This window comes from Falco punctatus, assembly GCF_963210335.1.
Source record: "Falco punctatus genome assembly, chromosome: 4".
NCBI classification, from domain to species: Eukaryota; Metazoa; Chordata; class Aves; order Falconiformes; family Falconidae; genus Falco; species Falco punctatus.
The window spans coordinates 50,564,974-50,582,959 of record NC_137583.1 but is presented as its reverse complement, the minus strand read 5'-3'; the positions used below and the strand labels follow the sequence as shown (position 1 = coordinate 50,582,959).

Sequence of the window (17,986 nt, the reverse complement as noted above, 5' to 3'; positions counted from 1 at the left end):
TATGGAAAGATTTTAAGTGGGAATTCTACAGTCGTCTCTATCAAGTGTCAGAATTCAGAAATGAAATAAAAAGAGTGAGTTGCAGGCTCGGTAGCTTTGGTTACTTCCTTGCTCTTTAGAAACTAACTGGCTGAATTGCTAGATGCAGGAAGACCAGAAAATTAGGCAGATTTTAGAGTAGATGCAGAAGGATCCTTTTCTGTTTAAAAACAGTTTACGTCAACTGGGGGATTTGAAATCCACTGTGTTACAAGCAAAAGCAAGAAAAAAGGTCCAAAGGTATTTCAAAACCCAGAAGCCAGCTTCTAGGTATTTCTGCTACCAAATCCCTTCACTCCAGAAAATTATGGATTTCAGAAGAGGAAACTTCTGAGGAACCACAGCAACCTAATTGAACAGCCTGACTTTGTGCATTCTACAACCCAATAATCTATTGTTTTCAGCCCTGCCTGCATCCTTTGTCTCTAGAGCTGCAAAGCATGTTTCTGTCTATAGATGCAATACTACAAGTAGTATCTCTGTTCTATCAGGTGGAAATACTTTTTCCGAAGAGGCATTTGCATTCGCATAGACCTCAACATTTTCACAAATTGTCTCCGCATAACAGCATTTTTAAAGGCAAATGTTACTATATAGATAGTTTAGGGGGCAGGTTAAGTCAGTTTAGATGGAATATCTTTAGAGAAAAGCCTCTAAAAAAGTGTTCAGAGCATTAAAAATCCCAGAAGGAAAAAAAGGCTGTAATAATTGTATTTCTGAAAACTCTGGGTGTAAGGAATGGTTCTAGATTCATGGCAATACACTGCAATTACTCACAGAAGATTTCAAAACACTATAGATTTTGATCCTTTTCAAAAGATTATTTTTTTTTTCTGAATTCAATACGTGTTTAGCTTCTGGATGATAGTAAAGAGAAGAGAAGGTAACTGTGAGATGTGGATTGGAAAGGAGTGGATCCCTTCCAAGAGGGTGTTTAGATTTTGGTTAAAAATAAGTGAAACCATGTTAAAAATAAGTGAAACCATGTTGACATTTTTTCCCCATAATCTTAAAAAAGAAAATTGCAAATGGTTTTAAAATCCAAAAATGCTTTCTTTAGCACAAAATACTGCAGGAAATATGCCTTGGGAAAAAAAAAAAAAAACAAACACACAACCTTTTTCTACTTTTATTTCCTCTGGTAAAAAAAAATCTGTTTTCTTTACAATATGCTGCTGCAAACCCTTAGTGGGAGAGGAAGTGTTCACTTCTCTCCCATTATTGATACAGTTGATCCCAATGTCCCGTTAAAGTGGCCTGTGCCCTTCAGCAGATAAACCGGAAGTGGAACATCTGAAATTGTTTTCATTTGATGTATCTGTCAGCTAGCCTGATTCTAAGTACAGCAGCAATTTGCAGGGGCAGAAGTGACCAAAAATTTATTCTGTGCAAGGAGCCAGAATTATAGCTTTAAAATCACCTTGCTTTTGAACTGTTGATTTCTTACTTCCTCATTTAATTGCAAGTTAGCTTTTGGACAAGGATAACACGTTTTATTGTATTCCAGATCTTTGACTGTCCACGGCTAAAGTTTTCTGAAATTCCTCAGAGACTCACTAACCTGCTGCTCCCACCAGACCCTATAGTGATAAACCATATCATCAGGTAAGCTGGTCAGTCTGCTCAGCACTGTCACGTGCGAAACACTCGCTATATAAAAATACAGAAACAGCTACAGTATCAGGGACCACCATCCAGTTTTTATAACTTCCAGACTTTGTTTTGTGTTCATTCTCTGTGTCATTCTGGTCAATATAATTCTGAATTATTTTCAATAGAATGGCACCAGTTCTTTAGGAGTATGCAAAACAACTTATTTTTATCCCTAATAGACTACCACTGAGAGTTGGTCAGGTTTTTTCCTAAGGGGAGAGGAATGAGAGTTTGAATCCCCTTAGAGGGGAAAAAGGGAACTGAAAAAAGGTACTATACATCATGGGGAATCATTGTAATCACTGAGTTACTATGTAAGATGTACAACATTATTACAGTTTCAAATACAGTGGCCAGTCTGTGCATGCTTTGCTGGGATTGGGTCAGCTCTTTCGGGATTAGCCTTATTCTAAGAATGCCTATTAGTCAGAGATCTCAAGAGATTTACAGTAAAAAATGCCTAGATTCAGAGAAGGTAATGACCAAGATACTGAGCTTCTGGCATCCTTGTCAAAACATGTATTTCTGGCACAGTAGATGAAATACAGCATTCAGCTATCTAGGGCATTTCCGGCACATTCCGTATTGAAGTGACAGCTGTGTGTTTGAAGGTTGGGGATAAAGTGACATCTGGGGATTGCAACCTTGCTGGTAAGATATTTCAGTCGTTCTCAAGTTCCTTTGTGGTCTTGGTAAAAACTCTGATTCTGGGTGTGTAAACATTATTGTTAATCAAGCATAGTGATTCGATTTCTTGCAGAATATTAACAACAAATGTTTCTGAGTATGCTTAAAATTGGATTCTTTAGTTTCAATTTGTAATATATGTGATAAGAAGTTTAAATATTACATAGCCTATCAAAATAAAATTTGCTTTTTGATTCATTTGACTATACAAAACAGAGTAATCAAAAAGAAGCTTGACTACCATGCAGATTGATAGCAGTGTATATGTTGTCACTGAAGTCAGCTCACTGACCTATTTGATGGGCCAAAAAAAGCTGGTCCTGTGAGATACATAGTTATTGTCTTGGAGAAAAATTACAAAGAGCTGATGGTTATGTTTCTAGGGCCAGAGAGATGGCAAAGAGGTCTGGAGGCAGTAGGTTTTCTGTTAGGTACAAGCTAAGGAGCAGGACCTCATGTATCCTGGCTTTGTCTGACACACTGTGTGCAGCACACAGTGCCTGGCATCACTATGGTGCACCAACACAGAGCTCTGCAAAGGGGAAGCACGGATTTCCTGAGAACAGGGAATACTGGGAATACTTTTGCCATAGAGTCTTTACATTCTTGAGCTAAGCTAAAATAAATCTGAAAGTATGGCACTGAGTTTATAGAAAGTAAGTAGGTTTAGACTCATAAAATCACAGAATAATGTGCAGTAAAAGGATCTCTGGTGGTCATCTAGAGCTTCCCCCTCCCAGCTCAAAGCAGGTTCAAATTATATCTGGATCCTGCGGGGCCTAGTCCAGCTGACCTCTAAACGGACTCTCACAGACCCTCTGCCCTGCCCCCCAGCATTACATTTTTAAGAGTGAATGTAGTCAACCACTGAAACAGTTTGCCAAATGCTTGTCATGGTTTAGCCCCAGCCAGCAACTCAGCCCCACACAGACACTCACTCACCACCGCTACGTCAGGATGGGGGAGAGAGTCAGAAAGGTCAAAGTGGGAAAACCTGTGGGCTGAGATAAAGGCAGTTTAATAGGTAAAGCAAAAGCCACGCACACAAGGAGAGCAAACCAAGGAGTTCCTTCACCACATCCCATGGGCAGGCAGGCATTCAGCCATCCCCAGGACAGCAGGGCTCCAGCGTGTGTAATGGTTGCATGGAAAGACAAACACCATCACTTTGAACGTCCCCCCTCTTCTTTCTTCTTTTCCCAGCTTGATGTCCCATGGTATGGAATGTCCTTTTGGCCAGTTAAAGTCATCTGTCCTGGCTGTGTGCCCCACAATTTCTTGTGCCCCCCCAACCCTCTTGCTGGCAGGGCCTGGGGAACTGATAAGTTCTTGACTTAGTATAAACAACTCCCAGCAACAGCCCAAACCATCAGTGGGCCATCAACACTGTTGTCACACCAAATCCAAAACACTGCATGGCACCAGCTACTAAGAAGAAAATTAACTCTATCTCAGCTGAAGCCAGGACATCAGGCCTCTCTTTTATACGGTCAACTAGATCACAATTATTCATTCTAGTTTTAGCGTACGTGCACAGAGACTAAAATGTGAATTATTATAAAGTCATTCTAGAAATAATAGTGTTTTAGGACCAGTCTTCAGACAGCAACCACACCCCCTTTTTGAAAAAGAAAACAAAAAATGCAGTGGGATTGAAGTGGAAATGAGGTATAGATGGACAGAAAGTCTTGGTAAAAATTTAAAATATTAGGTAGACTCAAAGAGAATGCAGAATGCAGGTAAAAAATTCAGCATGTATAGTTTCTGATATGTGCAGTACTGAATGCACCAAATTTAAAACTGTTAGAATTCAAATCTTCTTACCCGAGCTCAAGCTGGAGCTTTCCTTGAGTTTCCCTCTGTGTTGCAGCTGACACACCTGAAATTGGGGTATAAAGAGAAACATCTGTGGAATTTCCAATTTCTACAAAGCAGCAAGCCATCTCCCACACTATTAACATTACATAAGTAGGCTAAAAAGCATAGCTCTCCAATATTCTCCTATTGCAAACAGGTTAGCTCTTGATTTTCCCCTTTTGACCACCATCATCATTTAAACCAAAACATTTTCTTTCTGTTCCTTATACCGAGTTGGTTGCCCACATTGCAGCGAGCTCGTGTTGCCCTCCCACGCTGCTGCTGTGCACCGCCAAGGGGAGGCCGGCTCCGTCCTTCCCTCGCTGCCCCACGGGGCGGTTGCGCTCCCCAGCAGGACCTCTCTTTCCTCTTCTCAAGGCTGAACAAACCCAGCTCCTGCAGCTTCTCCGAGCAGGCGTGTGCTCCAGCCCCGCCATATCCTGGCCGTCCTCTGCGGGCCTTGCTGCCGAGCGTCACCTCTGGGTGGCCGGTGCCCACAAGTCCAGGTGCACGTTCGCCAGTGCAGCGTGGCCAGGAGCAGCCTCCTTCGTGGACTCGACAGCAGTGCTTGTGCTAGCAGCCCCTTCTGCAGCTGGCCTTTGCCACAGCTGGCTCACCTCTCTGAGAAGCCTGTGCCAGGTGCTTGGTCACCCTTACAGTAAAAAAGTTCCTGGTATACTCTGGTGTTTCAGTGTGCACCCCTGAGAAGAGCCTGGCTTCATCCTCTTTAAACCCTGCATTCTGGTATCAGCAACTTTTGTCCCAATCCCTGCTTTCTGTCGCCTAGGCTGAACAGTCCCAGATCTTCAGGCTGGGTGTGGGGTGCTCTAATGCCGTAACTATCTTCACAGACCTTCATGTAACTGTCTTGAGTAGCTCCATGTCTCTCTTGTACTGGGAAGCCCAGCACTGAACACAGTACTCCAGGTGTTTCCTCACCAGTGCCAAGTGCAGAGAAGGATTGCTTCCCTCCACCTGCTTGCAACACTTCTGATGCAAATCCATCCATGGAAGTTCTTTTGCTCCCTCATCTTAACAAGCTCAGTTATATCCTGAGCCAATTCTTCTACTACCTACAGCAGATGCACAGAACCTAGACATCTCAAAAATAGTGTCGAGAAGCCAACATTTTTGTATTATGAGTGGCAATGACCAAAGTTCGATTTACGAACTACTGGGCTGAAAAACTGTTTTCTTGCTGAGAAACTTAAGTCTAGAGATAAAGAGAAAGTAAGCATTAAGTCTAAACCCCAACAAATTAAATACAAATTTAGGATAGTACAAGCCAAAGAATAATACTGATACTTAGCTTGTTAAAGATGAAAGAATAATAGTAAGATTGGTTGAAATATATTGGAAGTAGGAAGCCTTCTGTTGAAAATGAGAAATTACTAAGGTTTAAAAAACCCTGGGTTTGGAAGAAAAGCAGCTGCTTAAAGTTATATAAGAAGATAAAAAAAAAAATCTAATCAGTATTATCTTTAGAGATTAGTGAAGGCCCCATACCTTTGCAGTGTGGGTTTTGGAGGGCAGATGGAACAAGTGTGTCTGACAAACTTTTTAAAGTCATATACATTCAACACACACTGAGTGAGGAGTTGTAAATGGGTTTTAATGTATGACTCTCATGAAATTGCTTAACTGTCAACTACTGTTGCCCTGCGCTGGGCACTGGGGGGGGGGGGGCACCCCTCGAATGCTGGGCTCAGTTTGGGCCCCTCAGCACCAGCCAGACCCTGAGGGGCTGGAGCGTGTCCAGAGCCGGGCAGGGGGCTGGGGAAGGGGCTGGGGCACCAGCCTGGTGGGGGGCGGTGGGGGGAGCTGGGGGTTCAGCCTGGAGAGAAGGGGGCTCAAGGGGGACCTCGCTTTCTGCAGCTGCCTGACAGGGGGCTGTAGGCAAGGGGGATCAGTCTCTGTTCCCAGGTAACAAGCAACAGGACAAGAGGAAACGGCCTCAAGTTGTGCCAGGGGAGGTTTAGATTCAATATTAGGAAAAAGTTCTTCACCAAAATGGTTGCCAAGTGCTGCAACAGGCTGCCTAGGGAGGTGGTGGAGTCACCGTCCCTGGAGAGACTTAAAAGAGCTGTAGATGTGGCGCTTAGGGACATGGTTTAGTGGTCAGCTTGGCAGTGCTGGGTTAACAGTTGGACTTGATGATCTTAAAATCCAATCTGAATGATTCTGTGATTCTGTACCATGTGTTACTGCTAGAAGGATGGTAGTTAACGTGATACCAAAAACATACCAAGACCAATCCTGAATATTGGAAGCCAATTGGTACTAACTGCAGTAGAGAATGGAGTTAATAGACCTGTAACGTACTGAGGAAGAGTCAATATAGCTTCTGGAACAGGAAGGTATGACTGGCTGTATTCTTTGAAGAATTAAGCAGGCAACTTAACAAAAAAGGTAGTGATCCCCAAATTCACTGCTACCTCTTAAGAAGTATCTAGGAATCATTGCAGTGCTGCATAGCTGCCAAAACGATTACAGTGCTAGGAATTATAAGAGAAGGAACCAGGAACCAAATAAAATGTCATTATGTGCTCACATCCAGAATGGTAGTGTACAGTTCTACTTACCCTATCTCAAAAAAAGTGCAGTCAAGCAGAGACTGTACCAGTATGGTGTTTACCACTGGGGACTGCTTTGGAAGCCAGAGTTACAACTTAGTAACAGAGTTATAGGTCTTAGGAAGATTTTAGACAATTTAATGAAGACTATGTCCATTAGTAGCTATTAAAGTTGATGGTCTGGGCAAAAGCTCCAGCTCAAAAGTCTCTGAATTCTGACTGATGAAAGAAGAGAGGATATGCTACTAGGATATAAAAATATATGAAGATACCCTGTTCCTAAACTCTTCTGACAGCATCTGCAACAGGCTTTAGGCTTTACCAAAGAGTGTGTTCTGGGCTGGATGGCTATTTATTCTGATTCGTTATAGCAGTTCTCATGATCTTCTGTTATACTTTCCATAGTGTTGACCCCAACGATCAGAAGAAGACAGCTTGTTATGATATAGATGTAGAAGTTGAAGACCCATTAAAGGGACAGATGAGTAGTTTTCTTCTCTCAACAGCTAACCAACAGGAGATTACAGCATTGGACAACAAGGTACTAGCCCAGTATCACATGTCAAATATACTCATTGTGTACCTTCATGTGGGTTTGGTGTCACACGTCAAGGTAATGTTGTGAGACAGGGACTTCTCAGTGGGATGTGCTTTCAAGGGATGAATCAGCCACATGCAATGGGAATACGGAGGGGTGGGTCGCATTCCCACTTAGGATTTGATCCAGGCCCAGTTAACGGTTGTCAAGGTGATAGAAGCAGAGTTTCGCAGGTAGTATAATGAGCCTCCTGGCATTCCGGAATCATCTGAACTGTTTGACTATAAATTTTTATTGAGAAGTCATGGTGTCTTGCTAAATTGCTGTAAGGCAAAGCTAAGAAAATCCTATCCTCCGGATGTGTTTTGTGCATACATGGTGGCAGAACAGCCCTTTGCAGTAGATGTAAATACGAAAAATGTATTGGAGCAGTTTGGCAGACTTGTTTTCAGTGTTACTGAAAGAGGACCATGTGTGCTTCAAATAATAGTATCTGTCTTACTGCAGTGGTGAGGTCTGCAGGCTGTATTAAGAGATTCCGTCATGAGGACTGTTAGCCAGGTTTTGACACATGTGTAAATGGCTGATGTGGCTTGGTAAGGGGTAAACAAAAGTGGCTTCTCAAAGCCAAGTCAGAAGATGATGGTCATCCTGGACCAGAGATGATTTATGTGACATACCGTCAGGCCCAGTTTCTGTTTGTTTACATCTAATACAAACAAATACATTAAACTCTGGTGTTCGTGTGATTTTAAAGGGGAGTTGGACACCAGCAGTCCTATGGATCCTGGTAACTGTTACAGCATCTTTTGTTTATGGCTCTTGAGAAAGGTCCTATTGGAGCAGAGCAGCTGCTCAGCCAGTTGATTCCTGGCCTGTATAGGCTTGCATGCCACAGACATAGGACTATCCTGTTTCCAGTCCAGCTCACCTTTTCCCATGTCTGTATCACCTCTTTTTTTGGCATTTGCTACAGCAGCGGGCAAGCTGTGATTAGTGAAGTGACTGAAGTCATTTCTGGGCAAACAGGCATGACTGCTGTCTAATGTCTGTACTATTTATCGCTGTGGTGCTACAAGGTCATCTAGTGGGGAGTCAGTGCATGCCAGCAGATTTCTCTCCAGCATGGCTACATCATTTTCCCAAATAAGGAACGATTTTAAGTTGACAGCAGCTCTCTTTGTTAACATACTGTATAGTTGTGCCTACATTAGTGGCCTCGATGGCATAGCCAGATCAGGGGATTATTTTCTCCCATGTGCCTAGATGTATACAAGAAACTAAACAAGATAGGTTTAGGACCTCAAACTAGAATTTCAGAGGAATAGAATAACAAAAGTTTGCTTCTCTGTGTGTGGTGCAAACGATTCATTAACTGTCCTCTCATTGATTGTACTTGATTTTGTTATCCAGGATAATTATAGGACCTTTACTTCTCTTTGGAGTCTTCATTCTTCCCTGCTGGTTAATGCTAATTTCTTTCCTAATATTGCTGAAGATACAACTCATTTTCTATAAACCTTCAATACTCCCGATTTCTCATTGTTCACACTCCCTTCTTTTTGCAGCCATTGTGACTTTAATAGGCTTTCTCACAAGAAAATGTCTAGAATTCATGGCTCTTATGTGAGTTCATTTAACGTGGACTTCATCTGGCAACCACTAGAGGCTTTAAGGATCACAGCAGGGTATTGAAGATATGCTGATGATTGAACAAGGGAATAACTGCTTTCTTACGTTGGGCACTGTTTAAAGACATACTTATATAACACCTTTCCTGAAAAATCCCAGACTTGGCAGAAAGAGTGATTATACACAGGAAATTACTACATTGTACAGTCACATGACTTAGCTCTTCAGTATTGTACATAGCATGCCATCCAGCAGTTCAGCGCAGGAAGTGAAGAAGAATCCTGTACCTACTTGTATTGCAGAAGTACAAGTGAAACGAAAATGTAATTTCAGGATTGTGGTTAACTCCGTCGAAGGGAAAAAGTAGTGGGAACCTGCACAAGCCTTTGTACGTTGGAAGAAGTACAAATATGCTAATGGTGCTGACCTCAGGGTCACTGGAGCATGGGAGGAATTAAGTAACATCTTCTTTGTTCTCTTCTCTTAGATTCATGAGACAATCGAATCCATAAACCAGTTAAAAATTCAACGTGATTTCATGCTGAGTTTCTCCAAAGATCCAAAAGGATACATCCAAGACCTTCTCCGATCCCAAAGTAGGGATCTTAAGGTGAGCTAAGGTTTGGAGAAGAATGAATAGTGGAACAGAATGTAAGAATTTTATATAAATGTGTAATAGAGTTCATAGCTAAAACATCCAGGATGACGAATTGGTGGGAAACAGACAATGAGTGGAACACTGCCATCCCAGAGCAGACAGTACACAGGAAAGACAGTTTCCACTTCCAGTGGAACAGCGGTGCTTAATGGGCGTGGTAGGTGAATTTGTGATTAGACAGTAAGATGGAAGTGCAGGGCTGTGTTGGTGTATTCCATAAAATTAAAGCTGTATAAAACTCAGCAGGAACATCCCATGGTATTATAACACATTTTGGATGTTTTTTTAGTTTGTAACTTAATCTGTATAAGAAATAGGCAGATTTCTGCTGCCTTTGGGCTTAGCTTTGAGATATCCAAGAAATGGAATGTGAAGAAGTTAATTTGTTTTGCCAGCAGAAATGATTTTTTTTGTTCCTCATAAAGTTTCACACTTTGTGCCTTTAACTCAGATCCCTCAAAACCAATTATATTAATGAATCCATGAAATTACTTCGATAAAATCCTTCTGTCTTTCAAATATAAATGTCTAGTCTGTCGACAGTCTTCAAAAATCTGCTGTTAAGATTATTATTATTTATATTGTATTCAAAAGGGGACAGGCTTCTGAAAGAATGTTTAAAGCAGCTTTTAGCTTGAAGACCTTACAAACTAAGATAACGTGGAGCTTCTCTAGCTGAAGTCAGGCACTCTACCTGACAACCAGTCCCATAAGGGGTTTCTCTGTAATGTTCTGCCCTGCTAGCATCAGAATTGTGACTGCACAATAGTACTCTACAGAAGATGCTAGTAATTTTGTGTTTACCCTTGTTTCTGTGATGATGGAGACTTAGTCATCAGAATTTAATTTTTTGCTATAGAATAGTTCAAGTTGGAAGGGACCTTAAAGATCATCTAGTTCCAGCCCCCTGCCACAGGCAGGGACACTTTCCACTAGCCCAGGTGGCTCCCAGTCCGATCCAGCCTGGCCTTGGGCACTGCCAGGGCTGGGGCACCCACAGCTGCTCTGGGCAGCCTATGCTGGTGCCTGAGCACTCTCATAAAAAGAGTTTTCTTTATATCTAACTAAACCTACTGTCTTTCAGTTTAAACCCATTCCCTCTTATCCTGTCACTACAGGCCTTGGTAAAAAGTCTCTCTCCATCTTTCTTATGAGCCCCCTTTAAGTATTTGAAGGCTGCAATAAGGTCTCCCTGGAGCCTTCCCTTCTCCAGGTTTAACAGCCCCAGCTCTCTCAGCCTGTCCTCACAGTAGAGGTGCTCCAGCTCTCTGTTTTTGTGGCCTCCTCTGGACCTACTTTAGCAGGTCCATGTCTTTCTTGTACTGTGGACTGCACAGCTGGGCGCAGTGCTCCAGGTGGCATTTCACCAGAGCAGAATAGAGGAGGAGAATCACCTCCCTTGACCTGCTGGCCACGCTGCTTTGGATGCAGCCCAGGATATGGTTGGCTTTCTGGGCTGCAAGCACACAGGGCCAGATTATATCTAATTTTTGGTCCATCAGTATCCCCAAATCCTTATCTGCAGGGCTGTTCTAAATCTGTTCATCCTTCTGTCTGTGTTGGTACTGAGGATTGCCCTGACCCAGGTGATGACATCAGTTGCTCTTCCATTATCCACCAGTGCAGTCACTCCATTGTTGAAGGCCACTAGATGGTCACACACAGTTTGCCTTTGGTGAAGCCATGTTGGCTGTCTCTCATCACCTCCTTGCATTCCATATGTTCTGACATGTCTTCTAGGAGGATCTGTTCCATAATCTTACTGGGCACAGAGGTGAGGCTGACTGGTCAGTAGTTCCCAGGGTCCTCCTTTGTAAAAATGAGTGAGATGTTTCCCTTTTTCCAGTCACTGGGGACTTTGCCAATAATTTTCAAATATGTTGGAGAGTGGCTTTGTGACTCAGGACCCTGGCATGCATTTTTTCAGGTCCCATGGACTTTTGTATGTTCAAGTTCCTCAGATGGTTTCAAACCTGATCTTCTGTGATGGGAGGGACTTCTTTCCTCCTTGAGCTTCAGGGACTTGAGAGACGTGGGAAGAGAGATTGCCATTGAAAACTGAGGCAAGAAAAAATGGTTGATTAACTTGGCTTTCTCCATATTGGTTGTCCCTAGCTCTCCTATCTTACTTATTGGGGAGGGGAACATTCCTTTTATGACCAATGTACCTGTAGAAGCCCTTATTATTATTCTTCATATCCCTTGCCAAATTCAGCTCCACCTGTGCCTTAGCTTTTCCTGAGCCCATGCCTACACATCTGGGCAGCATCCCTATATTTTTCCCAGGATACATGTTCCTGGTTCCACTGCCTGTGCATTTCCTTCTTAGACCTTGATTTGACCAGGAGGTCCTTACTGAGCCATGCTGGTCTCTGCCTTCCTTGCCTAGTTTCCTACACATTGGAATTTAGAGCTCTTTTACTCCTGAGAAAAATGTCCCTAAAATGCAGCCAGCTCTGTTCAGCTCCTTTGTATCTAAGGGCAGTTTTCCAGGTAGTCCCATTCACTAATTCCTTCAACAACTTGCCAGTTTTTCAAATCTTGCTTTCTTGGCAGTTGCATAGAGACTGAAAAATCAGCTCAGGACTCTGGCCATTTTGGAATGACACAGGTTTTCTGTTCCTTACATTTCAATAGAGTTATTTTTCCTTAATGCTTTCCCCATCAGAACTTTCCTTGAAATTAAGGTAAGGTAAGCTTTGAGATAAGGGCAATGCTGGTGCAGAGTTGTGCTTCAATCTGATGTGAATACCTTAACAATTTCAAGTTATTACCCTGTGTATGGGTGACTACTGAGGTTCTTTGGATACATAGCTTAATAAAATATACAGTACTGGGGAACTTTTCCTGGACACTGGAACTCAATTGTCCATGCTGTTAACTTGTTAGAGATCATGGCACTTAGCTGGGCAACTGCTGGTGTCTAGAACTATTCCTTGGCACAGATGAGGAGCAGAGGTTAGGACCTGTTCAGAGCTGGCAGTTTGTGTGTCACCGTCTTGTTTTGGTAGCAAGCAGACATGCCATTCATTGTCCATTTGCCTTGGGCTTAGAGAACTGTCCTGAACATTTTTGATGTAATGTAAATAAATTATGCCTCTAGGTAAATCTGAATGTTTCTCTAGGTGGTAGAAGAGCTATAGTGAAAAATGTTTTTATTTTGTCACAGGTGATGACTGATGTAGTTGGAAACCCAGAGGAAGAACGCAGAGCTGAATTTTATCATGAGCCATGGTCTCAAGAGGCTGTGAGCAGATATTTCTACTGCAAGGTATGAAGGAATTATCCATACTGTTGGTTTATAAATAAATCTTCCTGCCACTGGACAACTGAATCTGCTGAACTGTACAGTTTTTCTTTTTCTTTCAGATCCAGCAGCGCCGGCAGGAACTGGAACAGTCTCTGGGCGTGCGCAACACATAAGTACTGCTCACCAAGATCCCATTGGCATCATGACCACCAAACCAGTGGACTTTTCAGTGTTACTTAGCTCACTGTTACACATGGACCTGCTTCCTGACTGGATGAGAATGTACCATCAACACACCAGTCAGAACACCAGCTTTAGAGTGACCCTTGAAAATCTTGCCCGTGGGGGGGTGGGGGTGGGTGGGTGTCTTAGACCATTCCAGGCCACAGACAGTGCCATGCAAGTGTCAGTGTTAAAGAAGATTAAAGGTTCATTCATCAACACATATCATTAAGTTTTAGTGGAAAGTTCAGACACTACACAGCAAATCCTAATGGGCTATGCATGGAATCATGGGTGGCATTGATGGGGGAGGTTGAGGTAGGTGTTACAGGAGACTACAGATTTAAAGAAATGCAGTTCTCAGTTACCTAAGAGTCTCAAATAGTAAATTCTCTGAAACTGGACAAGATAGTCTTTCTTATAGCTGTGGAATGCTTTATGTCCCTGAATAGAGTTTTTATTCCAGCTGGAGCAGTGCAAGAAGCCGTCTCACCATGTGTAAGAACAAACTAGGAGGATTTTCATTCCGGGAATGAAGAGCCCCTCTGGAAGAAAGAAGTGTAGTCAGAACATCTCTTCTGCAAACTCTAATACTTCCTCTTTCTATTGTCCCTACAGTGAAGGGTAGACCGAATTACATATCACTAGATGGTGGTAATGTTGTACTGAGAGGAAGAGAATTATCCCCAGGATAAGAGCTGCTTAGGCATCACTAATATCAATGAGGTTAGCAAAGCTGAGGTTGAGGCAAGAAATGAGGCATTCTGAGGAACTTAAAGTAACTTAATGGTGCTTTGCTGATACCTGCCTTGAACACAGCAGATACTAACAAAAAGCATATATGTAAAATACGACATTTCTTAAATGTTTCTCTGTGTGCCAGTAGGGATCAGCACTGAATAGAACTTACCTAATTGTTACATTGGTGCAGAATCCAAGAAGCTTAACTTCATATAACGTGGCAGTGCCGCTTTTACTTCAAGATGTTAACAGAGTCCCTGGATTGGTCTCACATGTTGATCATAGGTGAACTGCCTCTTACTATGAATTATTCAGTTCCCCCATAGATGATACATATTGGTTATAAAGGATGCTGTTGAATTATAAAGCACTATCAGCCTTAAACAGCACAGAGAACATATCAGTTGGAAAACATTCTTCGTAAATGTATGACAAATTCAGACTACGTGGAATTTATACCATATTTACTTGGAAGCAGGGACATCTTCATTAAGTCCTTTCCCCTCCATTAATTTTTTGTAGTGCATCAACTTGTTTGTAATTGATGGCCCAATATGATTTCTAGTCCAAAAAGCAGCTGCCAAAGTATAATTCTTTGTCCGGGTGATGTGGCGCTCAGGATCCTCTTCTGGGTTACTCTCTTTCATCTCCTTTCTTGGAAGGAGAATCAGATTCACATGTGGTACAGAAGGGAGGCAGCTCTTCTGAATAACGCATTTTGGTGTAGTATTGTCCTTTTTTCCTTTTCTCTTCTGCTATCTTTGCCAATCTCTTTCTTAGTTGAGCTTGGAAGTTTCTTCTGTCCAGTCACAGAAGAGATAGTCTACTCTTCCACCCCTTTATTTAATACCTCTGCTTTCACATTAATAGTGCCATAGCTTTTTACTCTGTCCATTGTGTTCAGAGATGCCTTGGAAAATCTACATTTTGTTGCAGTTCTGTGTCATATGATGGCAGTACTGTCATGCAGAGTGACTGGTGTGAGAAGCCTAGCTGTACCTCTTTGCCTGAGGTTTTTACTGGGAATGACTTTGGAACTTTTGTTGTGTTAAAACCTCTTTTTTCAGTGAAACATGAAATCCTGCAGTCTTAAACTGAATAGTGATGGACTGTGAGGCTGCCAGGCAGTGAATGACTTGAAATCTTATTTACTTTAGGATGCAACTAATTGGACTACAAGCAAGCATTATGAGGGAGAACAGTGGGAGTCATCTGCTACTGTGCTTCCATATTTATTACACTGCTGTGTCAGTTGTGTGCATGCTGTCCAGTGTATAAAACTCTTTTCTGTATATGGTAAACAGAGCAGCTACATTCAGGGGATGCATTCAGTCTCCAGGAGTAAGAAATGGAAAGGTATTTAAGGATGTGAGAAGGGCACGGGACTTGGGTAGTTGCCTGCAAGATGTCTTCCAGGGAATTCTGGTTTTTGAGAACTTTTCCATTGAAGTGGCAAATATTTGTACCAAGAAATTTCAGTTGTGCCACAGCTGGAAGCATAATGGAGTCCAGCCTGCTTTTAGAATCTCTCTGTAGAATTAATTGGGTGGATCTGTTTCAGACTCTCTTTCAGAGCAAATTAACAAAACTAATGTGGCACTGCTGCCCAGTGTTCACAACAGCATCACTGGAAGATGAAGTTGTGTTAAGCACCAATGCTGTGCTGAAGTGTGTGTCCGTCCCTGTGTGTGCACGCACGTGTGCCTGTGCGTGAGTCAGCCACTGAAGATGGCAATCCAAAATCTAAATTCTTACATCCCACTGTCCACATTCCTACTGCACATAAAAAGACTGGTCACCAACAGTGAGTGTTAGGAATAGCTGTCAGGTGTCTTGTTTGGTTAAACTGAGGTTTGAGATTTTGATGCTTGTTTTCTGTGTTTAGAAGCAGGTCAGGCCTTTTACTGAAGAGGCACAGAGAAATTTTGTCCTGTGTTCCAGGAGCACAGCCAGGAGCTTGCTTGTTTGCAAAAAAGAGAAGTTATATTTGAAGTGAAATAATGGAGCAGTACTGGGAGGAACTGGACCAAATGCTGCTTGGGCATACAAAAATGAAAGGCAGTGATACTGACCAGGTATGGAATTGTGTAAGTTCAGGATAATTGTCTTTCTGTGTGTATGACAGATGACAAGATGATGTTTTGGGGTCTTCAGTTGCTGCCACAGTACAATACAAATCTGTGCATACTGCAAAAAAACATCATGTGCATAGAAGTCGTAAATGTATAGATGGTGTTAGAAAGCATAGCAACAAAATAGGAAAGGGTTAAAACCATTCTGGAGTATCAAAGAAGAGAAATCTATCCTGGAGCTGAAGTGTTGACATGGCAGGTTTGAAACACTTTTTAGTCCTTTGTGCTTCAGGATTTAGACGAAGTGTTTCTTAGAAATTAGAGGGAAAGCAAATGTTTGAATATGACATAGAAAGAGGAATACAGCAGTGGAAAAGGAAATAAAAAGATGGAGCAGAGCACCACTGAAGTGCCAGTAAGACATAGCACAGGATAATGTGTGGAGTACTGTTGGAAATAGCACAATCCAAGTGAGTCAGTACATTTTGTCTGCGTGTGTGTATGTATACATGTAGAGAGCATGTGGGAGAGAGCCAGTCTCAACTCATATGTAGCCTGGGAAATGGGCGTGTGGGATGGAACCAAATGTTCTGCAAATAACTTTGAGACACATTGTTAAAACATTTTGCACTGTTATCAACAGGGATTCAGTTGTTCAACTTAGAAGGGTTGGTAATTGTAGTGCAGACATTGTTTCAGCTGTCAGTTTTTTTACACCACGTGTTTAGGATTTAACCTGTGGAAGCTGAGTGAAGATATTGGTGCATATATCAATATCAGTGCATATCCTAGGGCTCCTAATTTTGCCAAAATTGTAGTCAGGTATTGGGGGTTTTTTTTGGCTTGTTTTTGTGTTGGGAACACTTTTATGGCAGTGCAAAGATGACGGGGAAAAGAAAGCTCTCTTCTCCTGAAGAAAGAGGTGTCCTTTCTGTAACTGCTTTGTTGTTTAATAGGATGTATCTGTTCTGCCAGATCCTGTATGATAAACACCTTTTCCAATCTCATTGAAGAAAGGAACTCAATTAAAAAAATATAACTGTGGGTTTGTGAGAGTGCGCGAATACATGTATAAAGGGGGGGAGCAAGTGGGCGAGCGAGAGACTCCTACTCTGTAGCCACCATATCTTCATTGTATGATGCTGAGTGATGCGTAGAAAAGCTTTTAACAATAAATACTTTGTTTCTTTGTATCTCTTGCACTAACCTTATGTGTCTTAACAAAGGCAGGTATGGTGGGTTTCTTTCTGCTCCTGATAATGTTCTCATGGTTTTGGATTTCTGTTCACTTGTATGCGCATGCATGCATGCACACGGGGGGGGTGGGGGTGGTTAATGGGACTTGATAAAGGTGAGGACTGTTGCTCTTTAGATCTTTCTTATGTGAATTTGTTTCTTCGCTGGACTCTACCTTCAGCTGTTGCCATGCTGAGTAAGTGAGAAATCCTTGCCATTAGAGAGTTCTGGCTCCTCTCCAGGTCAGTTACTTGATCATTTGGAGTACATTTATCGTTATCACTGTTATTATAGTCAACAAAAAACTTGCAGCTGGGCATAGAGCGTGGATGCTGAGAGTTGTGGGAATAATACAGTTACCACTTAGACTATGGTAGGAATTATGCGGGTGCCACCTCAACGGGGCTCGTCCTTATGTTCCACTTTAATAAAAGAATCAGAGTTCCTCTTTCTATTGTGTTTAATATGTCATAGTAGTTACAACTTGAGCTGTGTGCCTCTGAAGAGGGACCCGTCTGTCAGTTGTTACTGGATATTATAGTCTCTGTAGGTCCCTTGATTTCCTGATGGCACTTAATGCCCATCCATTCCTGTTTGTTCTTCTTCGGATTTGCTCCTGCAGCCTCCAGACTCCCTTCTTGTCTGCATCTTAAGGCATTTCCTTATCTTTTGTTACAGAATATCCTGTAGTTAAAAGTTTTACTTACAGTTCCTTATCTACTGGTTAAATTTCCATAGGTAAAACCAAAGGTTGAAGTAAAATTCATCTGGCCTAAGGCTTCATTTACTTTAGTTGCTAGTGCTAAGCTCAGGACAAATTAGCCTCTA

At 42.2% G+C, this 17,986-nt stretch overlaps 1 protein-coding gene across 10 annotated transcripts in view; it reads left to right on the top strand.

Annotated features, from left to right (window-relative positions):
- Positions 1-17,115, top strand: part of SMARCD3 (SWI/SNF related BAF chromatin remodeling complex subunit D3) — a 111,374-nt gene extending 94,259 nt beyond the window's left edge. For all 10 annotated transcript variants that reach the window (XM_080382718.1, XM_080382720.1, XM_080382719.1 and 7 more), the window contains 5 exons: positions 1,547-1,644; positions 7,215-7,350; positions 9,467-9,589; positions 12,807-12,908; positions 13,007-17,115. In XM_080382718.1, the coding sequence (XP_080238844.1) occupies positions 1,547-1,644; positions 7,215-7,350; positions 9,467-9,589; positions 12,807-12,908; positions 13,007-13,060 (513 nt within the window). In that variant the 3' untranslated portion in view covers positions 13,061-17,115. The remainder of the gene's footprint in view (positions 1-1,546; positions 1,645-7,214; positions 7,351-9,466; positions 9,590-12,806; positions 12,909-13,006) is intronic.
- The last annotated feature ends 871 nt before the right edge of the window (positions 17,116-17,986 follow it).